At 44.0% G+C, this 24,045-nt stretch overlaps 1 protein-coding gene across 1 annotated transcript; it reads left to right on the top strand.

Moving 5' to 3' along the window:
* The first annotated feature begins 1,081 nt into the window (after positions 1–1,081).
* On the top strand, positions 1,082–22,947 carry HHIPL1 (HHIP like 1). The gene is made up of 9 exons (XM_063399343.1): positions 1,082–1,865; positions 6,618–7,264; positions 9,621–9,764; positions 11,025–11,353; positions 13,151–13,277; positions 13,584–13,729; positions 16,603–16,684; positions 18,530–18,612; positions 21,165–22,947. Exons 1-9 carry the CDS (start codon positions 1,599–1,601, stop codon positions 21,692–21,694), a joined length of 2,355 nt encoding a protein of 784 aa, XP_063255413.1. The 5' UTR covers positions 1,082–1,598; the 3' UTR covers positions 21,695–22,947.
* Positions 22,948–24,045: the final 1,098 nt, after the last annotated feature.

The raw sequence follows: 24,045 nt of genomic DNA on the forward strand, positions 1-24,045 counted from the left end.
AATCTCATTATCCAGAATATGTTTGGCCACTGCAATCTATTCTTTATATATTAAGCATTGTTTCAGTGTTAATTAACAGTGACTAATAATCATTATAAATGCTGAAACAACAGCCAGTGTTAACCATAGGAATAAAAGATTAGCTGGGATGAAGATGTCTTTATATCAGGTTTTTTATGCAATATAGAGTTGAATAACTGCATACTCATTTTTTGCATGGCTCACAAACTTTTCAGGGGCAGTAACTTGATCATGTACTTTCCAAAGTACTTGTGAAGGTTGTCCATGAAAAAAAGTGATTTTAAGTGACCAAAAGTAAAAGGGCAGAGAATTCTTGAGTGAGATCATCGGGTATTCTGGTTGCCTGCACATTTGGAGAGTTTTGAGTGACCTTAATAGCAGTTACATAAGCATATGGAGAGAAAGAAACTCATTTTAAATGTGTAACACATATGGTCTCCTGACAGGATGTTCCAAGCCATGCAGTGATTTTATAGTCCACATGCACTGCACAGTAGTTCTTTGGTCTCAGAGTAGGAGTCAGAAATAGTATATCAGCATGAACTCCATTCTTTGTCTTTAAGGGGCAGTCAGTGTGTTATCTAAAAATAGATAATACACTTTGGTTAGCTGTGTTTAACAGCAAAAAATTGCCTTCCGTGTGGGACTAGATCTTACTAGCTGGTAACACCACATATGATATGGCTATATGATGTGTATGTGGAGTAACTATTTTCCTGTGGTGTGCCATGAGGAACTTCAGGGTAAGGAAAGTTTCCTCAGCAGTTTTATTTCATTTGGGCACGGGAGCCCCATCCTGAGTGCTTCACAGAGCAATGTCACCTGGGCTGCCATGGGCCAGGACTACACCAGAACTGTTCTTTCCAGCCTCAAAGCTAAACCTAATCAGTCTCAGCCCAAGATGAGATTGACAAAGGATGCTGTACTGCACCAGCTGTACTGAAGTTGGGTTTTCTTGTTATCAAACGTGTCCATCAGCCGCATAAACTCCGAGTGCTATTATTCTGTCATGTTTGAGTCACACAAGAGCCTCGGCGACAGAACCGAGTCCAGCAGGCAGCACCTGAGGAGCGAGGCTAAGGAATCAGTTCCCATCACGATCCACCCCGGTGCCGGCTGTCCAGCCAAGTACCTGCCCAGCTGCGCTCTGGGCGGAATCAAAATAAAATCGCCTGTCCGAAGCCACCACGGAGATACTCGCGGGCGGCGAGCGGTGCCCCGACCCTGAGAGCCCCGGGACGGCCGCTCCCCGGCTCCCGGTGCCCCGACCCTGAGAGCCCCGGGACGGCCGCTCCCCGGCTCCCGGTGCCCCGACCCTGAGAGCCCCGGGACGGCCGCTCCCCTGTTCCCGGTGCCGTGATCCTGAGAGCCCCGGGACGGCCGCTCTCCCGCTCCCGGTGCCGCGACCCTGAGAGCCCCGGGACGGCCGCTCCCCCTGTCCCGGTGCCGCTCCCCGCTCCCGGTGCCGCTCCCCCTCTCCCGGTGCCGCTCCCCCTGTCCCGGTACCGCTCCCGGTGCGCGGGCGCAGCGGGCGGAGCGGCGGGGCCGTGCCCGGTCGCAGCCGGGCGGGCAGCGCCATGCGGGGCCCGCGGGCGGCCCTGGCGCTGCTGCTGGCGGCGGCGCTGGCCCCGCGGCCGGCGCGGCCGCACCCGCAGTGCCTGGACTTCAAGCCGCCGTTCCGGCCGCCGCAGGGCCTCGCCTTCTGCCGCCGCTACGCCGAGTTCGGCTGCTGCGACCAGCGCCGCGACCGCGCCCTGCTGCAGCGCTTCTACCGCCTCAGCGCCCGCCTGGACGAGCGCGGGTACGCCGCCTGCGCCGGGCACCTGCAGGAGCTGCTGTGCCAGGTGAGACCGCCGGGGCTCCCGGGGCTCCCGCAGAGCTGAGGGGATCCCGCCGGGCGGGGTTCAGCCACACAGGGACCTTCCAATGCGCAGGGGACATTCAGCCCCTGCACGGACCTCTGGGGTAGGCATGGATGCCTCTGCCCCATCGCAGTGCTTTGGCCCAGGGGTGTGTGCATCTACTCATGCAGGGCTGCACTGAGCCCCGGTATGGACGCTTTGGCCCGGGCATGGGTGCATTGATGCTGTGCACTGGTCCAGGCACAGGGGCTTTGGACAGCCCATGGCGTTAATTCCCAAGGCCAGACTGGAATATCCACCCACAGGTGCATCAGCCGTGGCATTAGCAGCTGGGCACAGGCACGGGTACATCAGCACACACATCAGTGCATCTGGGATGGCACAGCAGCGTAGGCATGTGTTCCCAGGCGCTGGAAGGAGTTGCTGTCCATCATCAAGTATCCCAGTGGACTTTCTGTCCTTTGGCACTTGTGTAAAAGAGGCACAGGGATATTGCTCTTCAGTTTAGGAGCAGCAGTCTCTGAGATAGGTATGTGGGCAGTTACAGTTTGCAGACTCTCCTCACCCTCCCAGGGTTAGGACACCAGACCAATGAAGAAACCCACAGGGCACCTCCCTGCACAAATCTTGCTCCTTGTTATGACCAATTGATCGGGTCAGGGGCTTTTTTGTATTGAATTATAGCGCTTCTAGCATGTTCCAGGTGCTAATAGTCCTGGTGATATAAATGCAGAGTAATGCCTGCAGAGTAGTGCCTGCAGATATGGCCAAGGAGCCTCTGTGAAGGCCATCCTGCACAGGAGGGAATTTCCACTCAGAGCTGATGTTCTGGGGCCAGATATGATAATGGGATGATTACAGTCTGCACAGAGCAAAGTGTCTGACCCCATCATCAGGGGAGGCCTCGCATGTATGAAAATGCCCCTGAGACAGAGCAGTGGCAGCTCGGCACTGTGCAAGTGTAAACCTTAAATTAATTCAGACAGTGGAGTCTTGTCTGCTGTGCTTAGATGGGATCAAAATAGCTTTTCAGAAATCCTGCTCTCAGCATTTTGCCTGTACCTCTTGAGTTCCTTAAAGCATAAAGAGAAAGACAAAACTTTTTCACACCATGTTCTAGAGAATTGACTTCTATTTCATCTCACATTGTACTGGAAGGAAAAAAAATCTGAATATATTTCTGAAACAAGCGATGTCTAAGAGTACATTCACAGATAGGAAACCAGTTAGCAGTGTGTGCTAAGCACCCTTGTTTCTGGAAGTGATAACTGAGTCTCCTGTGTTTGTCAGAAAGCCAGCTATTGAAAACGTCTTCAGAAGCAGGGGAATATTTCAGTGTGGGAGCAATGATTCACTGAAATGTTCTGATGAGCTCAGTGCATCACCAGCCCAGATGTGGCTACAAACCACTGCCTCTGGCTGCACGAGCACATCATGGAAGTTCAGTCATTGCAAACACTTTAGAACATTCTGCTTCTATTCATTCATTGTACATGCAATTTATATCCTAGACCTGAATTAATAAGTGTGTTTTGGTGACTTACTCAGCATGCTTCTATCTCTTTCTGCTCACAATTCATGATTTCTCTCAAATGTGATCAAATTTTATTGACAAGTGTCTCAGTTTGTTCTTGTGGATTCCTGCCTTTTCTTGAATTCATAGAATAATAGAATAGTTTGATTTGGAAAGGACCTAGTCCAGCCTCCCCTGCAATGAGCAAGGACAGCTTCAACAGATCAGGTTGCTCAACCTGTCTGTGAATGTTTCCAGGGATGGGGAGTCTATCACCTCTCTTGGCAACCTGTTATGGTATTTCACCACTCTCATTGTAAACAACTTCTTTCTTAAATCTAATCTGTATTGACCCGCCTTCAGTTTAAATCCACTCCCTCTTATCACTACAATTCCTTGTAAAACATCTCTCTCCAGTTCTCTTGTGAAAGATGCCATAAGGTTTTCTTGGAGCCTCTCTTCTCCATCAAACTGCAGGAGCAGATGCTTCACTCTGCTTCTCGGGGAACAGGTTGCTTAAAGGCTTGAATTTCCAGATGGAGGTGGTCAAGGAATGCCAGGGATAATGTGGAAGCTAAACGCTTTTCTGAGGAGTCCTCTTGCTTCCTCCAGGCTGATAGCAGCAGTAAATAAGACATTTTCTGATGTGGGTGTTCCATCAGATTCAGACAGTTGGAATTCCCCAGATAAGGAGCTGCCACTGAATTACTGGAACAGACTGGATGCATTTGGCTAGCCTGAATTAATGTGACTTGTTTTGTTTTCTGATGAGTTATTTTCATAGTACAAACTTGTTCCAGCCCTACTGATCATCTGCCCATTGGTTTCCTCGGTCTTTGGACCACAACAGAGCTTAAAATTAATGAAGAGACAGCATCATTTGGAAATGACAATTTAGATCTGATATTGATCTTGGGCTCTGACTATGGTAGAACTTCTTGGTATTTTGAGTTATGTGAACATGACAGGATGATGTGAAGGCTAAAGGACCGCAACTTTTGCTTCAGAAGCAAAGAAATTTAGCATAAGGCATGAGGCTCCATCTCTTCCAGCATAAAATTTGGATGATATTTCACATGCCTTGAAAATACCCTAGGACATGCTTAGGTACTTTCAGGCTAGTGCTAGATCTCTGAATATCACCACCAGTGTAATGCTGCTGCAATTAGCTGTGTGCCACCAGGAATGTTGTAAGGAGGGAAGAAGTTGCCCACAGCTTCTATACAGACACACCTGAGGCTGTGGTGAACACCCTGCAATGGCAGAGAAAGGGAATCCACATCTCTGGGCTATTTTTAATTCTGATCCTGAAGCCAGGCCATTGCTTTATAATGCATAAGATCACTGCTTGCTTTGAAAGAGGCTTTCAGACAAGGAGGTACACCTGAGTACTCACATGAGGGGCCTCCTCTCTGAATAGGAAACCTCCATAGGCAACAACAGACTGAGCTCCCATGCAGCCCTCCCATCAAATTCTCTTTCTGTCTCATTTCAATTTGTGTTCTAAGGCTAATTTTTCAGTCATTACAAGTGAATTGACAAATGTTCTGTCTCTTTCTGTCCCTGGCACACCTCGTGTAACCAAGCTGAGTGTGTTACCCAATCTGCCTGTGTAATTTCAGTGCTTTGTGTCACAAGCAATCTTCTTTTTACCACATTAATTGCTGCTCATTTGAAAGCATAATAACCTTCATTTTGCAATGAATGGCTTGACATTCCAGGAGGAAAGCTCATTGTACACTAATGATCTGTTATATGGCCTCTCAGTTTATTATGGTATGTAATGGAAAATAAAATAAAAATTAAATATTGTGTATGCTTATCAGCTAATTTAAACAGTTCAGAATCTCGATGTTATATCTTTTCAGCTACTGAACAGTGTTGTAATCTGCATTAAGAAATATCTCCCTACAGATCTAGAAACAGCTCTCTTTTTTTTTTTCTTTCTAATTAAGCTGGTTTTGTTTAGTAACAGAAGAAGCAATGCCAGATAGGAATTAAAAAATACAGAATTTATTTAAGTAGTAGTTTCTCTTCTGACCATTGCTGTCTCAGATATTTATCAAAATACAATTTTCATTGTAATATCAAATTTGGATCGATACAAATGTTGACTGATCAAATCAAATTTTGATCAATACAAAATAATTGAGTCTCTACAGTGTCGTGTTGCATTATTTGAAGAGCACTTTTGAGGTGCTTGTTGGGAAGATATTGTAACTGGAGGATATTGTGTTAATTACAAGCAAAAACCATTGTCAAACAGAACTGAGTCTCTTTTTGGTCAGTTTGTAACTTACAGAGTCTTACTGGATTGCAATAAACTTTCCTTTTTCATAAGGAAAATGTGTCTGTAGGAGCTCTCACCATGGAGATTACAATGAGCTGTGTGAGCTTGATCCAGTCCTTAAGCAGATTTCCAAGGCTGCACCTTCCATAAACAAGGGTTGAGCTGCAGCTGCTGCCAGTGGGCCTTGCCTGGATTATGGGCATTTTGTGCTCACTGTCTGAAATCTGTAACCTCAGCATGCCTTGCTGAACCTGGTGACCCATGTCATGACCATGAGATGCCTTTCACTACTCCTGGCTGGGGATATAAACTATCTGTAGGCAAAAGTCCACCAGCAAAGCCAGCTGGACCCCAGCAAGGATGGTGTCCTCCCCACCTCCTCCACTTTCACATCCCACTCCTTCCAAGCTGTAAATCACATACGTGTTTAAGGTGTATGCCTGGATTATCAGGTGATGAGGTATGAATGTCCCAGGCTTTGGTCCTGATGGCCTTTCCCATTCTATCATCAGTGTGGAGATGCAGGGCCTGAATCTTCTCAGATAACTGTTTGATTTCACTTCTGCTCTGTGATAGATCTTATTATTTCATAGATAAAGTCAGAGCATCCAAGGAAGAAAAGTCTCTTTTTACTAGGGCGTTGTAGTGACATAGGCATCATTGCAGCTTTTTTTTAAAAAAGTTCTGTGGTTAGAATAAATGAGTAACAGCTTGAGGAAGTCAGCTTTCCCCAGGAATACTGAAGATAATTTTCATGAGTGCTGAGACGAACACCCTTTCTAAGATCTTTCCCTCTGTTAATATATCTTCAGAAAAAACCACAACATATCTTATATGTAATTAAGATGAAATATCTCCAATTAGTATCACTGCTCAGCTGTTTCAAATCTGGTCCAAGAAATGACTCGAAGCTTTTCCTCCCTCCCTGCAGGAGTGCTCTCCATATGCAGCTCACTTGTACGATGCTGAGGATCCCTCCACCCCCGTGCGGACGATCCCGGGACTGTGCCAGGACTACTGCACGCAAGTGTGGCGGGACTGCCGCTCCATTTTCCGCTCCCTCTCTGCGGACCCGCAGCTGATTGCACTGGAAAACAACATGGCCAAGCTCTGCCGCTACCTGTCCCTGGAGGACACCGACTACTGCTTCCCACACCTGCTGGCCAACCAGAACCTGAACCAGAACCTGGGGCTGGTGACGGCCGACGCCGAGGGCTGTCTGCAGCTCTGCCTGGTGGAGGTGGCCAACGGGCTGCGCAACCCCGTGGCCATGGTGCACGCCAACGACGGCACGCACCGGTTCTTCGTGGCAGAGCAGGTGGGCCTGGTGTGGACCTACCTCCCCGACGGGTCCAGGCTGGAAAAGCCTTTCCTGAACATCAGCGAAGCCGTACTCACCTCGCCCTGGGAAGGAGATGAGAGAGGGTTTCTGTGTATTGTCTTCCACCCTAAATTCAAATTTAATGGCAAAGTCTACGTCTACTATTCAGTTGAAGTTGGTTATGAAGAGAGAATCCGAATCAGTGAGTTCAGACTTTCTCCTACTGACATGAATGCCTTGGACCATGGTTCTGAAAGGTATTGTACACATGTTTCTCTGGCAAATGAATTTAAGATCTTGGAAATTGTGCAGCAGGGCTGCACAGGATCTTAGATCTTTAAGAACTTGTACAATTTTAAAGACTATTAATGAATGAGACTGTTAATGAGACTTATTTAGCTTAATGTTTTTGCATTCCAGAGTGCTAGCATGTTAGTCCAAGTCCATGTCTAGTGAATTGAGGTGCAGAATGTGTGTCCCCTCTGTGGATGAACTACAAGTATTCAGGGAAAAATATGTACAATTCTCAGTTCTGGCATGTCTGAGGAATTAACTAAACACGGATTGAACATTATTTATAGTTAGTATTTTGGGGTTATTGTTGGGTGAGGCTTGGAGGTCTATTTGTTTATTTTGTACTTTTATGATTACCCTTTAAAATAGACTTCTGCAAAGCATGAGTGAAATTCTTTTCAAAGCCAAAGGTTTCCAAAATTAGTATAAACAAACTAAGTGGTACCAGACCAAAGATGGATTTGGTCCCATATTTCTTTATCTGAACAACAACTCAACCCTTTGATATTACAAATTTAACATCAAATTAAATAAAACACAAGTCACTATATTATTACTGAGTACATTTTAATTGGAAAGGTCATTTGTTTGAGTCTGGTCTTGCAGTTGTTCCACACTAACATGCACAGATGATGAGAGACTTGTTTGTGGAGTCAGGCTCATAGATTGAGTTGCCTGTTGCAGAACTGTGTTTTAGAACCACTGTTTCAAGAGACCCTTGGAGATTACTAATGCTAAGATTTTTGCTTCATTATTTGGATTTTATTAGGGGCTTTCTAAACACCCAGCTGTTGATGATTCTAGATCAAAATAACCTAATGCACATAACCTAATGATAGAGAGGGAATATTTGTTTATAAAGCAATTAGAACAATCCAGTGTAAACAGCACTGTAGATGACAGGGGAATTACAATGTGGCACTCAGGAAGGTGAATCAGAAACCTGCAGATACCGACAGCCCATGAGCTGTCTTGTTCAGGAATCCTCAGGCTCTATGTTTGTAACAATTTCTGTGCTTACTTAGCTTATGGTTAGTACAGCAAAAGCTTAGGAAAACAAAATTGTGGTTCTGTTGTGCTTATGTAGGCACAGGTCCCACTGACCTCATCCCAAGCTGCTGCCCAAGAGGGAGCTCAAGCTAACGTGTGGTGTGCACTGCCTCGGCACAAATGCATGTGTCTGTTTAACCTCAGATGTTTCTCAATGCGTTTTGGTTTTTTCCATCTTCTTTGGGAGGCTGAGGAAGACTCACCTTTGTGCATACAGGATCCTCCCTCACTCCTTCTGTCAGCTGGAACCTGTGCACTCTTGCACAGTTACCTTACCACAGAGGTGATGACATTTAACAGGAGGTGACAATAACCCTGTAGTTGGGTTCCTTCCCACAACTCACAGTGACTGTCAACATTTCAGAGGGGGGAAAAAAAACCTGTCTAAAAATGAGGTGGTGTTAGTAAATGTTATCATTTGCTTTTGTAGCTATTAAGATGCATTGCCAGCATGAAATCTAGGGGTTTTTTAGAAGCTGGAAATAATAAACTTCAGTTTTTATACCTGGGAACCTCTACTGCAAGTATTTCTGGCTTTGGCATTCTATAAAATGATAATATATGTATTTTCTCCTTTTGTGCTATGGGAGGGATTCCAGATGCATAAAATAAACAAACAAAATAGAGAGTTTGAGATTAAAATTAAATTTTGTTGATACTGCTTTGAATAACATTTGGTAAATTCAGTTTGTTGGTGGGGCTGCTTTTAACTGCTCTTTAAACTCATAAGGTCCTGAGTGTGCAATTATCATTTAAGGATTCTTCTCTCTTTAAGAATTTAACTATTTCTTAATGTTTGAAAAGTTTTATGTTCTCCTTGAAAGTGCCTGGCCGGATTGTGCCAAAAGCTGGGTACATGCACGGATGGACTGCAGTCCTTTCTCTTACAATTTCCATTGGTTATAAGCTCAAATGCCTTTTCTTTAATCAATTATAAAGAAAAATAAAAAAAAGACATTTAACAAGGAGGAAGAAAGAATCACAGGAAAAGTTTAAGTAATTAAAAGTATATTTTATCATGTGATTTCCCAGACTTTCCATATTACACAATTTGGTGTTTCTGTAATCTGGAAAATATGTTGAAACTATTTAAGGTTAGAAAATCAGCTATGCCCAAGAAAAATTCAGTAACATGGATATGGAGGAATTTGTATCAAACCAAATCTGTAGCAGCTTCCATCTGTCAAGAACTACACTGTCATTATGCTGCTCTGCCCTTTGCATAGTGCTTGTGCAGTAGGTAATTGCTTTTTCCATGTTTTCACTTAGAATAATCCTTGAAATAGAAGAGCCTGCTTCCAACCATAATGGAGGAGAGCTGCTCTTTGGAGATGATGGGTATCTCTACATCTTCACTGGAGATGGAGGCATGGCTGGGGATCCTTTTGGCACCTTTGGAAATTCCCAGAACAAGTAAGAGTGGGTCCATCACTATGGCAGCTCCAGGGTGTGGGAAATCAATGCCAGGCACTTGAAGGCTGTTCGGGGGCAAATTCAATTATCTTGAAATGCTTCTTTTTTCAGAGATATGCGAAGACTTGTCTTTCTAACACATCAAGAATGAAACCCTAAGTTTTCCAACCCCTCTCCCCTCTCTGATTTTTTTGCCAAGGTCTAGCCTTACTTCGTTGTCGCTGTTTGCTACGCTCAAATGACCACACACGGAGACTGGGAACTGAGAGAGAAGGCAGCAGGGCAGAAGGTCTGCCCCTTATTTATTACATTTTATTACATAGTTTCAGAAAGGTGGCCATGGATTGGAGGGTAGAAATCTTACTCCCATCTACAACTGGCCAAAAGGACTGCCAGACAACCTGGTCCTCTCCTGGAGAGGAATTCAAAACAATGGCAGTATTTACAAAAAACAACCTCTTGTTTCTATGAGCAAAGCATGAGGAAGTGAAAACTTGTACTTCAATATGAATGCTCAGAAAACTAAGAAATATCATAGCAACACTTCGTTATTGTAATAAATATAGTGGGTTAATTCGTGTTTTTAGGGATTATAATATGTTGAACTCATGGTTTGGTAAAAATAAAATAACATGTAACCTAAATTCCAGCCAGCCACAGAATTAAGAAATTCCTAGGCTGGCACCACCCAGTAACCACCATTCAGGGGGACACAATAAGATGCTGGGAACTGGAGATGATGAGATTGGCATCAGAAAGAAAGACAAATTAAGATAAGAAATCAGTTCTCCTCCCGTGGGCAGCGGAGCCATCAGAGCACCATCATCTTCTGGATCTCTGGAGAAGAACGTCTTTCCATTCACAAACCACGGTCTCCATTCACCCACGGGAAGACTGAAATTGGCACCTCTCCCTACCAGAGGAGAATCTTTTCAGCAGACCAATGACAAAGATAAATTCGAATAACCGGTCCTGGGAACAGAGACTGTGGGAAATCTTGTGCCAGGGGCAAAATAAAGTGTATAAAACCTGAGCCCCAAATGGGGCCAATTTCTGAACCTTTGTGGGGGCTGCAGTGTGCTAGAGACTGTGTCCCAGTTCACCCTTTGACGATCCCGGGTCATCGTCATCGTAACTCCGCTGGGGGTTTTTACCGAAATTCTGTAATTTGATCTTTCAACAAACCAAATCATATTTCCAACTGGAATATCTGATTGGCATTCATAACAGTTGTCTTTTTCGTTTCTCCTCCCAACACAGATCAGCCCTGCTGGGCAAGGTGCTGCGGATCGATGTGAACGACAACGACCGCGGGCCCCTGTACCGCATCCCTCCCGACAACCCCTTCGTGCGCGACCCCGCGGCGCGCCCCGAGGTCTTCGCCTACGGCGTGAGGAACATGTGGCGCTGCTCCTTCGACAGGGGCGACCCCAACACCAAGCAGGGCAGGGGGCGGCTCTTCTGCGGGGATGTGGGGCAGAACAAGTACGAAGAGGTCGACATCGTGGAGAAAGGGAAGAATTACGGCTGGAGGGCGAGGGAAGGGTTCAGCTGTTACGATAAAAAACTTTGTGCCAACTCCTCCTTGGGTAAATAGATGAGCTCTCATTCTTAATTCCTGCCTTCAAAGCCTGACTGTTTGGTGGTAAACACAGCTTTTTGAGATGTAAACCTCTGTTGTCTCTGTCTAAGGCATTGGGCATAAATACTGAAAGTAGAAATGTTACCGTTTCTGAATTAGGAGGAAAGTGAAACATGTTGTTTTTCTAGTTGATTGGTGTTGTTAGTGAAATTACTTAGAGATTCTGTGGTTTAGAGGGACGATTTCGTCTTTGCCAGATAAAAGAAGCTTTTGTGCAGGAGCAAGAAAAATCTGGAGGAATTGTATTTTTCTCCATAACTCACAAGTAGTGATCTTATTTTAAAAAAACAGTGAAAAACCTTGACTGATCAACCCTTATGCATACTGCCTGCTTTGCAGGGAACTGAATATAAGGTGTATTTTCATTTCTTTTAGCTGTGCCACAAAGGAAAACCTCATTTTATCTTCATTTCTTTAAACTGTTCAAAAATTGATTGAGGGTGTTTGCGAGCTGGCTAAATTCCAGTGAACACATGAAGTCAGAACATATTGAATTTCAAGGGCTGATGTGGACTATGTCTTGTGCTGGAACCTCTTCTCAGAGATTCAGGGGAGCAGCGGAGTGGGCTGGCACTGATTTGAATTAGCTGAGATTCTGATTCATTTCTCTTCTAGGTGCTGTGTGTTGTTGTTTAATTTTCTTCCTAATATTAACTCAGTTTAAATTCCATCCTTTTATTAGCTTTGCTATAAGTACAAGAGTGATTAAGTATATTTTTATAAAAATGTCAAGAGGTGGGAGCAGATTTTTTTGCACTGCCTTTGCTGAAGCAGTTGTTCAGAGATCTCATTTATTGCTCTCCTGTGTGACAGTACCCACTTGAGCATTCATGGCAGACACTTTACTGAGGTCTCCAGGGATTCGGAGCAATTTTTGATGACTTTAGAGACCCTTTGTTAGAACAGTGAAATGTCACAGCCCCTTTAGAATGATAAGTACAGCTGAAGTGTAGAAAACACCTGCTTTAGAGGAAATTCCCCTGGTGCAAATTCCTTGCTGGCAGAGCTGCTGGGTTTGCTACTTGCAGCATCTGCTACATGGGCAGGGAGAAAGGCTGTGAGGATGAGGAGGAAAGGGTACCATGAGGTACCTGTGGGCCAGGAGTTTGAAAAGAAAAGGGGGGAGGCACCTAATGGAGATCCTTAAAATCAGGACATCTCTCTCAGTTTTACATATGTCTTACCTTTTAACTTATATTTCACAATTAATATGCCAGTACTACATCATTCATGCCTGTGCCATCCCATAAATATTTGATGGCCCTTTCAAGTTGCTTCTCCATCTCAGAGGAACAGAAGCTATTTGTGCTGACATCTGACATCTTTTCATCAGTGCTTGCAGTCTGGAGTCACCCATCTCTTTTTTTCCTTTTACCACCTAAATAAAGCTGCATTGGGCAAACTTTTCCTGCATGGGTTTAGTGACTTTAGGACTAACCTGTGAATTTGTAGCTAAACCAGACAAGCTCTGTAGAAATGTGCCAGAACTGGCACTAACAGAGATGGATTTTAGTGGGAGGAGAAGGGCTCAGGAGAGTGCTGAGGTGTCTTGGTGAGGGACAGAGCAATCAAATGTGATTCTGGAAAGGTGAAAGTCAAACTAAATACATCTCAATTGGCAATTCATTTAAATAGAAGATGCACCAGGGAGCCTGATTGTACTCTGCCAGTCTCAGAACAATCTAGATAAAGAGTTATTCTGCAGCATGTGCAAAACAAGTCACAGATCTTTTCTGCCCTGCAGACGATGTGCTTCCAATTTACGCATACCCACACAAAATGGGGAAATCAGTTACAGGAGGCTACGTCTACCGAGGCTGCGAGTCTCCAAACCTGAACGGCCTCTACATATTTGGTGATTTTATGAGTGGGTGAGTAAACACTTAAGATACTCACAAAGTTGTAACCCTAGCCAAAATCCACCCCAAAATAGCCCTGATAGCCCTTCAACCCTCCCCTCTTGTTTTTTCATGTGTTCGTGTTGCCCTTGAAAGACAAGGGGTTGCAGGGTATATAATACATTTGGATTAATACTAAAAATCTTTCACTCTTCAGAGAAGCTGCAGTTCCTATTGCAGCTTGTGTGGGTAGGAAACATTAAATATCCTTTCAGGTGTCCATGCTAATATTCATAAATCATCTGGGTCAGGCTGTAAAAATGTTCTTTTGCCTTGCAGACGCCTGATGTCTTTGAAAGAGGATCATGCTACAGGAGAGTGGCAGTACAATGAAATCTGCATGGGGACAGGACAAACGTGCATGTTCCCTGGCCTTATCAATAACTATTATCAATACATCATCTCCTTTGCTGAAGATGAAGCAGGTAATCTTTTAACTGTATGTCACACTGAATGGCGTTTCCCTTCAGAATAAAACACCAGAGAAGGGATCAGAGAGGACTCCTGGCAGCCAGAGCGTAGTGGGGAGGCACAGCACAAGTCTCTAAAGTGCCAGATTCACAGCATATCCCAAATATCAAGCCAGTTACAATGCTAATTTTGAGGTCTGAGTGCCATGCAGTGCCTGCAGTGGGAGTTGGAGAGTCAGCTGCCTTGGGACTGAGTCTGCTGTGCTGGACATGCTGCTGCCTGCACCACTTCCCTCTGGAGAACAGGGAGCAGAGGGGGGCAAGGAGAATAAAACAAAGCTTAGAAAAAAACCCTCTTCCTTCACAGTGCCAAGCCAGGGGGAATGCAGGTCCTGGGAGCCTGAGAAGCTGATACCCAAGGGAGAGCAAGTCTGTCTTCTTGTCTAGTCAAGAAGGCTTCGGGCATTATTAATGGATACAGGGAAGCAGATGCCGTGAATGGCAGTTACATATCTGCTCACCCTGGGCTGGGGTATTTGTACCTCTCAAGATGAAGCAGAACAAAAGGCTATGTTGAGCAAAAAGCCTTGAGTCAGGCATCAGCAAAAGAGTCTTTAAGTTCATATTTTATTAGTGCCAGCTGGGATTTTGCCTTGCGTAGGACTGAAGGATACAGTCTCAGTGGAGCTTTGCTGTGTTTTCATGACTGGAGACATTTTGCTTTCTAGAAGGGGGCTGCTGTGATTTGAAGAGGAGGAAATAAAGAGTCCTGGATGGTGGTGTCTCCTGTTGCTTGTACAAGGGTGTTGCAGAATGTGCAGCCCATGCAGCCCCTGGCTGGGGAAGGGCAGAGGGTGAGCCCCACAATGTGCATTTCCTGTGCAACCCAGCAATGCAGGAGTTGTGCTCTGCCCTGTTCCAGGGAGGTCTTGGCTCGTGATCACAAGCACCTGCTTCCAGAATGCCCCAGCTTCTAAACATCTGGTTTTTTCCTGCAGATTATGTCAAGTTTGGATGTTGTTCAAATCATATAAATGCAAATTTTATCATGTGAATGCAAATCCTCCAAGTTAAGTATTAGCTAGAAAGTTTGATTTTTTTGGAGTTAAATTCCATTTTCTTTAATGGTTAATATTCATGGAATTTAGAGCTATTTCACAGTGCTGTAGTGAGAAGGCTATCTTACCCTAAAATCAAATAACTTAGTTCAAATCAGCTTTATGCCAACTGCAATATCAAGCTGTTGATTGCAGCCCTTGCTCATGCATGTGAGGATGGACGATCTCCCTCATCCTGTGCTTGTGAACAGAGTCTCGACAAAGCAGGGGTGAAACGCTGCCACCTTTTTGCCCTACACTGTGCTTTGCATAAGAACGATAGAGCTGAGTGAAGATTTGGGCTGGAGTCTCTTTTCAGGGGCAGTTAATTGCCTTGTGTTTGCTTTATAGCAATGGAAAGAAATCTGTTGACAACAGTGTAGTGAGGTTGCTTTATCTGCTGTGAACAGTTTTCTTTTGCACCTTTTTTGTGTGCTGGGAATCTCATTTTTTACAAGTTTGCCACACAGTTTATTTTAACAGGGTTCTCTTCACAGAAGCATTTAAGTTTGGGGGTTGTTGCTCTGATGAGTATGAATCTATCTGGTGCAGTGGATGTGTATATGTGGTGGGGTAATCTCTATTTCTGGCTCATTGCACAGCCATTATAAAGCCACCAGCCCCATCTCTGGCCAGCAGGACGTGTCAGGGACCCCAGGCACTGTGTCTGTGGGTCACACGTGTGTAGCCTGTGTCCTTCCTGGCCTGAGCATCCATACTTCTGCCTGATAACTCCCAGGAAAGAGGGGCAGGATGTGAAGCATGCATCACCACAAACTCAGTGCCAGGTGTCTGCTGTCCCTGTTTGGACCAAGGCTGTGTCTGGCCTGTCATTAATAAAGCTCACCAGAAAAACAAAATCAGCCAGGAGCAGCCAGTGGTTTCTGCCCTGGCATTATCCAGAGGAGCCCAGCCCAGGGCAGCACAGGAGAGCAGGTAGGAGGAGGGAGGCTCAGCCCCAGCTGCCACCAGTTGCCCACACATTCCTTTGCTCACACTGATCTCTCTGTTCCTTCCCCTCTTCCCCTTGATTTACCCATAGGACACCCCAGAAAAATCTGCCTTATTCACTAAGCAAGTCTATATTGCCTCTTTTTCTATTTCCTCTTTTTTTTTTTTTTTTTATATTGCAAATGTATTTTTCTCTCTGATCCTTTTTGTTTCACTGCTTAAATACTTGAGCTCTCAAAAGAGTGCCAGAAGGACTGTTTATCCCAGTCTCCCCTGCACAACAGGAGAGGAAGGATAGAAATGCAGTTAAGAGAAAATAAGTCAAATAAATGGTGATGGACATTGTTTGGTTAAAGGTCGAGCCCTGCACATGTGACCTGACAGAGCTGTGATGAATCAAATGCCTTTTGTGTGAGATATGTCTCACCCTGTGAGTGTGCTAGAGAAAGCAAAAACAAAATCTTGTTCTCCTGTAATTCAGCCCAAAGGAGTGCTTCATCCAAATGAGCAGAAGACAGTGAACTTTCTTAATTTCCTTTCCCTTCATTTCAAGAAAAGTAATTCAGGGTTTGACTGTTCTACAATGGAGAAGTCAAAGAACACAGATCATAATGGGATTACAAGGAAGGTCTGGGCAGGTGAACCTGCAGTGGAAATTTATCCAAATAATAATTCATGACAATTTGTAAAAGCTGCCACCCACTAAGAGTATTTTATGCCAATGGACTGCAGATGAGCTCTCAGACCCATAATGCAGAGTTAATGTCTTTGTGCTGTACATGACAGAAACTCCATGGACAGTTTTCATGGGTGTGTCTGGTTTTGTTTTTTTTTTACCAGGGGAATTGTACTTCCTGTCTACTGGTGTACCAAGTGCCACAGCTCCCCATGGAGTGGTGTACAAAGTGGTGGACACCTCCAGGTAGGAGATGTTCTTGTTGCAAGGCCTGGTGATGGTGCAGTGAGTCCTGGTGTGGATGGTGTGGGTGGGATGTGCCATGGTGTGGGTGGGATGAGTGATGTTGGCTGACTAATTAACTCTTCTCCCATGCTGGGTCCTTCTGGGGAGGTCGATCAAGGAACATCTGGAGCAACCCACTGTGGGTTTGCTTTGCTCCTGCAGTCATCAGGGTCTACAATGCCTGGTGCCAAATTTTTTCAGGGCCTGTTGGTGTTACGTGGGTTTGGAGATTTCCTAAATGCTAAAGGAGTGTTTTATAGGTGGCTTGTCTTTCTTGGGCAAAGTTTCTCTAGATTCCTGCCCAAAAGGAGGAAGTTTTTCTCAAGGTGTTTATTCTGAGTTCCTGTCCATCCCTTTTTTCATCTCCCACAAGAGCCCTGTGCCCCCAAGCCACTTCAGCCAAAGCTGGACCAGTGTGACCTGCAGTGCTTTCTTGGGCAAACCAGACATGAATATCAAAAAGTGCATTCTTCTTAGTGTTTCGAAGAGCCATATGGATTGGACAAGAAAACAGGACCATCATTACACCTCCTAGATTCCACATGCCTGTATCTGAAACTGGGCAAGGCAGGGAATAGCTGTGTTTTATGGGAAGACTTACAGCTGTTTTTTCCATCTTCCTGTTTTTAAAGTGTTACTATTATTGGCTAAACACCAAGCTACTTTCAGCCAGAAATGGAGAGTGAGATTTTTGTACCTTTTTTTTTTTTTAATGGATTAAATTTACAGCTTTAACTATCTGAGGATTTTAAACCAAACCACTTGTCTAGTTTTATGTTGAAACTACCCCCCAAAGTTAAAGAACTCCCAGATCTGTCATGTGTTTCCTCCAACTTTCCTCTGTCAGGAGCATTTTCCATTATCTAATGCAACGGAAGATTTCCTGTAAACTATGTATTAGAAGCTGGTGTTATGCAACTTTTGCAAAAATAAAGAAAGCAGAAGTCAAACACAAGCTGTAAGTTTAAGTTTAAAAAGAAGTTTCATTCATGTTCAGAGTACCAAAAAAGTCATTGGAAAATTCATAAAAGTAGGGAATCCTTGTCTAGATAGTTGAGAGAGAAGCTCTCTGCCTTCCACAGAAATGCAAATGCAAACAATCCTAATTGCACAGGAGTTATACCCTCCTAATGCAAATATCATGCATTTTTTAATCAATTTGAAAACCTCTGAAGAAGTCTGAGGGTTACCAAGATGGCTGTCATAGGAAAAAGTGGTGATGAATTGGATGTGACTTCCCAGAAGTGAGACACATCTCTGTGGCAAACAAATTGTGTCAAAATAAAGCATCATACTAAGACAAAGCCTCTGGAGGAGACACTTTGAGTTCTTTTCTGAAACTAATGCATTTTTGGCATGACATTTGTTTGGGCTTTCTGTATGAATAATAGTGAAATAATGAATAATAGCTTCTGTGAAAACAGTCTGCAATCTTGCGTACACATGACCTTTGTATCAGACGTTCAACATATACTGTCTAATTTTGTAATTTTTGTTTTCAGTTTGATTAATCTCTTTCTGTACTGCTTGAACCTGCCAATGTTTTATTTCCTTAATGGCTTTGATAGTGGCAACTGAAAACACAGACAGAGGACTCCACTGCCTTTTGAATATTTGGACATTCATCAATGGTGATCCTTGATTCTTTACTTATGTTTTCTACTGCAAGAGATTAGTTGCATCATTTAAACAGACTGTTTTTTTTCCAATAAGAATTATGGTCTTAGAAAAACAATGGGAAGCAAAGTGTTGTGATGCCAGGGGAAAGGAATTAATTGTGCAGTGTATGTGTCCCTTTTTTTCAAGGACAGCTCCACCAGGAAAATGCCGAGTTGAGCCATCGCCGGTGAAAGTCAAAAGCAAGCGCATCCCGTTTGTGCCAAAGGAGAGTGAGTGTAACCCTTGCTGTTTATTATTGGTTCATGTTAGCTGGCAGTAGATACAAACCCCAGACTTGCATTATCTCTCCACATTTGTGGAGACTACCCAGAACTTCACCCTTCAGGGTATCCTCAAAGTTAAGTCTTCCCAGATGTTTTGGATCTGAGGAGTTTGTTCAAATAAGTCATACAGTATTTCCCCTTTCCTGGCCATGTGAAATTTGCTTTGTAGTTTCTGACCCTGTTCATTTTCCCTTTTTCATGCTACATTGTACAAATTTCATTACCACCAACTTGGTTTCCCTGTAACTGTTCCTGTCCAGGGACCCCATGCTCAATGGTGCTTTTCAGTGCAAAAAAGGGGTTTTTTGCAGTAGCTTCAGGTAGTGGGGAGGATATGATGGTGAAGGGTTGGGAAGTAGCTCATTGAGTAAGATGAGAGCTGAGTCATTGTTAGTTGAAAGTGAGAAAATATGGGATGAGAAAATGCTCCCAAAAGAATCAGTGATCACATAGTGAGGTGAACTTTTGGCTCTACCCAAACCCTCCAGAGACTTTTGATTGCTTCATGCTGCATGTGTTGTACTGCTGAAGCTGGAGTAGTCAGTGGTGGAGCTGAGTCTGCAGCAAGCCAAGTACCTTTTATGTGAGGTGCAAAAACCTAAACACAATATTAGGATCTCAAAAGTACACTAGGCATTATCACTGTTCTTTTCCCCTGTGCATTCAATTTACACATGTAAGTTCCTACAGCCCCCTAACAACTTCCAACTCAGCGTAGTCCATGAACTTTGTCAAAAAGCTAATGGTACTGCAGGAACTCCAAAGTCAGAATACTTTTATTTAATTTTTAATAACATTAATCACATTACATTGCATTTGAGTCACTAACAGTTCCTACAGCTTTGGCTTCAGGGAATAATGAGGGCACTCAGCACCTTGCAACACCGAGCCTTTAAGGTGGAACAAACCCTAAGGCTAATTATTGACTGCTGACATGCCTGAGGACTCAGTATCTTCAGAGATGTTCCCCTTCTCTAGCTCTGCAGGCAGCTTCCAAATATTAGTAACTTGATCCATGTTCAATCATTTTTGTGTGTTTCTGCTTATGCATTATTCTCTATGCAAGTCCAAAGTTCAGATTTTTAAACTATACATATAACTAAATCTTTTGTGCTTGTTTACAAGGTAGTTTTTGTCATAAATTAAAACTTAGAAATGATGGGAGAGATTCTACCAAGGGTCTCAAGAACTATACTCTCTGTTTGGTGAAAAATAAGCAGAACTGTTTTGATTCAGAACCGTGCAAACAAGGATGTGTAGCTGTAAATATTTACTGGTTTGGTTAGTATTTAGTCTGAATGTAACAGAATCACCAAGGCATGTGCCTTTTATTAGTTATGAGTGCATTTTTGGAAATCTATTTGATAAATAGTTTAATAAAGAGTATTCTATAATGACAACTTGATCCAATGAGGTGAAAAGCACTCCCAGGTGACCATTAGCTTTCATACAGTCCTACACAGTATTCAGTCAGTCCCAGGGTTTTCAAGTGTTTTGCCAGACCAGGCTCCAGCAAATGAGCTGTCCAGAGGTACTTCAAATCTGTTTCTTGCCTTGAGAACCATATCTTTCTAAGGAAGGAAATATTTTCATGTCATGAGCACAATTCCTTTTCAAAGAGCATTATTTGGAAAAACATGGGCCAGTGCAAGGGTTTGTCTTTTGGGGACTAAAATAGATACTAGCACAAATAAGACAGTGATATTTTTCCTCCTCTCTGTACTACAAAACAAAAGATGAATGAGAATGCATAAATCTGGGATATAATTCAAAGTCATGATGTGTTTGCAAATGTCTGTGACTCTGTCCCAGCTCTGTTGAATGTTATTCCATGAAATTCTGAATTGTTTCCTTCTGGCAAACAAAAACTTATTTTTAAGCTAAAAATAAAGCACATGTGAATAAGCAAGTCCAGTAACACCTGGAAACTGTGACAGCAAAGAATTTTCATCTCTTCAGAGTTCAAGGCTCTTTTATTTTTTTCATAAAGAAGAACAAACCCAATCCCAAATCCTGTTTTATGTGTTGTCCTGGCAACTCCGCTCCTCTTGCACATTCCAGTTGCCAGAGAGAATTGATTTTGAATGTTCCCAATTTCAGCTCCCCTGAATAAAGCATCTGGCCCAGTGGGGAGGCCACGCTCTCCTCTGGTAATGATCCAACCCTTAGTAATGAAGAGAAGAGCAGAAATAGTGCCTGCACCTACCCTTTAAGGGCTGACATTTGCCAATAAACCATTTGGAGCTTCCTTTTTGGGAGAGGCTCAGTGTTGGCGTTCAGCCCTGCACTCCTCTCTGCTAACAGCAGCCGGCATTTCTCACTGAGGAAACGCCTGGTCGCTAATAGTGTTGCTGCTTCTCAACAGGATCAAGTAGGCAAATTCCAAGAAATTAGTTATATAAGTTAAAAATCAGAACTGGTGTTTTGTATAGTTGTCTTCAAGCATCACCCGGAGAGTGACAGACTCACTCATGGTTTTCTGGCTTTTCCCCCGACAGAGTTTATTATGAAAACACCAACACCACATCCCCGGCTGCAGACCACCACCGAGGCTCCGCGGGGAGGCGTTCCCGGCCCGCAGCCCCCCGGCACGCCGGGGACGCGGCCCGGGGCGGCGGGCACGGCCCGCGGGCCGGGGCGGGGCGCGGAGGAGCGGGGGAAGCGGAGGAGGAAGCGCCCCGAGAACGGCAGCGTGCGGCTGATGCGGCAGGGCCGGCGGGGCCGCGGCCGCGGCAGGGTGGAGGTGTTCATCCACGGCGAGTGGGGCACCGTGTGCGACGACGGCTGGAGCTCGGCCGCCGCCGCCGTGGTGTGCCGCCAGCTCGGCTTCCCCTACGTGGTGCGGGCCACCAAGAAGGCCGAGTTCGGGGAAGGGAGCTCCCTCCGCATCCTCCTGGATGACGTGCAGTGCTCCGGGCAGGAGAGGACGCTGCTGGAGTGCTCCCACGCCGCTGTGGGCACGCACGACTGCTCGCACGACGAGGATGCTGGCGTGGTGTGCAGCCGGGAGGAGGTGACAGAGCCGTGACCGGAGAGCTGGGCAGGGCAGCTGCGGGACCTGGAGCGCATCCCTTTCTCCCCCAGCCCTCCAAACCAGCTGCGGTATTGGGGAGGATGTGCTCTGCCTTGAAGATGCTGCGTTCCTTCAAAGTAATCTCATGTTTTCTTCATGTTCGGCCCCATGCATCTGCCTCAGAGGGAGAAAAAAAAGGTGAAATGAAGCACTGAATTGAGTATGTTGAGGGCAGTGGCTGCATTTCTATGGGGCTTTTTTTGGTAGGAAGAAACCCCCAAGCATCAGTCTTCATAGGCTCTTTTCTTCAGAAAAGAGATGTGTCCTGTTGTCCTTTCCCATTTCAAATTACAGCATTCTTCAGCTGTGCTACACAATGTTTTGCCAAAAAATAAGTTCCCAAATGACCGTCTTTCACTGTTATGGAAGCATTCACGTTGTTTGCCTTGCTTTGCCACCTGCACCTCTGAGCTGGGGTTTCTAAGGATATGCATTCCAAAATCTGTGCCTTTCTTTGCAAATTACAAAAGTATATATATTTTTTAACTTTCCCCTCACTAGTTTAAAGGAAAATTATTTTTCTGTAATTTTTTATTGGTATAAACCTCTTGATCATCATGGATAAGGAAAATCAAATTATTTAGAAGATATCGTAGTGTACTGCATGGAAAATATTTCTGCAGTTTACATTAGCCCAAGTGAAAAGAAAATCTGACCCCTTTTACATGAACAGGATTGAAAATCTGTCCCTTTTTAGATGAACAGGATCATTATCCAGTTTAGCTCTGAATATACTATTTATGTGTTTTTCCACTTTCCCAGACTTTATGAAGACACATGTTTTTCATTCAGGTTTTCACAGTGTGAATGACTAGACAAGAGGTAATGCACTGAGGCAATAATCCTGTAATATTTACCCCTTTTTAGAGGATATTAAAAAAAAAAAGCAAACAAAAGCAACCCTATTTTGTCTGAAATGTGTTTTTTACCTGAGTGGCGACGGGAGACACATGTTGTCTTATGAAAGTATTTGGCCTGGTTATTTGTTTTCCCTGGTGTAATCAGGATAGGTTTGGTCTTGTTGCTCACACAAGAACATGAGAAAGACAAAAACCAAGCAAACAAACAAACAAAAACAAAAACAACACCTTAAATGTAAAATTACTAGTGTGTCTAGAAAAGTTTACAAGCAAAACCTATCTGAAACTCTCACTGTGGATATTTATTTTAACCCAATTTCAAGTTGACAGTATCTTCTTAAGCCTAAAACATGTAAAGAGTAAATTAATCTGTTTTAATTTTTTTTTTCTGAACTTTCTGATAAATACTCATTAAATTGTTTTTGGTATTGAAGTACACCTTCAATACACAAAACCAGATGATCCAAAAAAAAAAAGTATTTCCCTCTACTTCTTATGAAGTATGAAGGGGGAACAGATGTATAAAGTGCCTTTTGAGAAGTACTACTCTCATTTTGTTTGAAAACCTACAAATGCCATCACACACCAGACTGTTATCAGGCCTTTCCCATTGCAATGAAGTTGCAAACTCATTTATTTCAAGTGCAGAAATTCACTTTAGGCACATCAAAACTTTCAGGGAACAGGAGAGTCATTTGTAAATTCTTCTGTTAAAAGAGTTGGAACCTATTGAGCTGGTGGGACTAGAGAGCTGGAAGAAAATGGAAGGCGAAGTTACAATCTTTCTTTTTCCAAATTCCTCTTCCGTTTCTTTTGCGTCCTTGGCCAAATTTCAGCTCCCTCTGTCTGGGAGATTTTAAGAATCTTGGTCATAGTTATACTTCAAACCTTCTGGGTAGAAAAAAAGACTTGCACAATAAAAATTACCCTAAAGGAAATGAGGTGATTCCAGGATGTCTGCCACAGATGAATCAGGCATGAATTTCACCGTTGTTTTCTAATTCATGAGTATTCTTTTTCTAATTTAGCTGTTAGTTACCTTGCACTTGATTTAGTCCATTTGAAGGTCCTGAGAATAAGCAGAGCAAGGCACAGAGCCCTGCATGCCCCGTGTTTTCAGGTGAGGTGTTTGCTGATGCTGCTCCGTGGGTGCTGCCAGCTCCAGAGGGAAATATTTATTGGCAGAGAAAGAGACAAGACTTGTAAGTACAGGGGTTTTTTCCTCTTAGCCTTTCTCCCAGCCTACACTGAGTGGGGAAGGTGTTCAAGTAGGATCAAGCCAGCTCAACAGACGTGCTATGTGTGCATGTCTGTGCCTGCCAGCTCAGTACACTGCTATGATGCTGAGAAGGTATTTCTGACCATTGTGGTCCCTTCCAAGCTTAAAATATATCTGTTCTAAATCCTGGTATCTGTCAGTCTGGTTCAGTGGTATTTCAATTATGA

This window comes from Prinia subflava, chromosome 5 (genome assembly GCF_021018805.1).
Source record: "Prinia subflava isolate CZ2003 ecotype Zambia chromosome 5, Cam_Psub_1.2, whole genome shotgun sequence".
In the NCBI taxonomy this organism is placed as follows: Eukaryota; Metazoa; Chordata; class Aves; order Passeriformes; family Cisticolidae; genus Prinia; species Prinia subflava.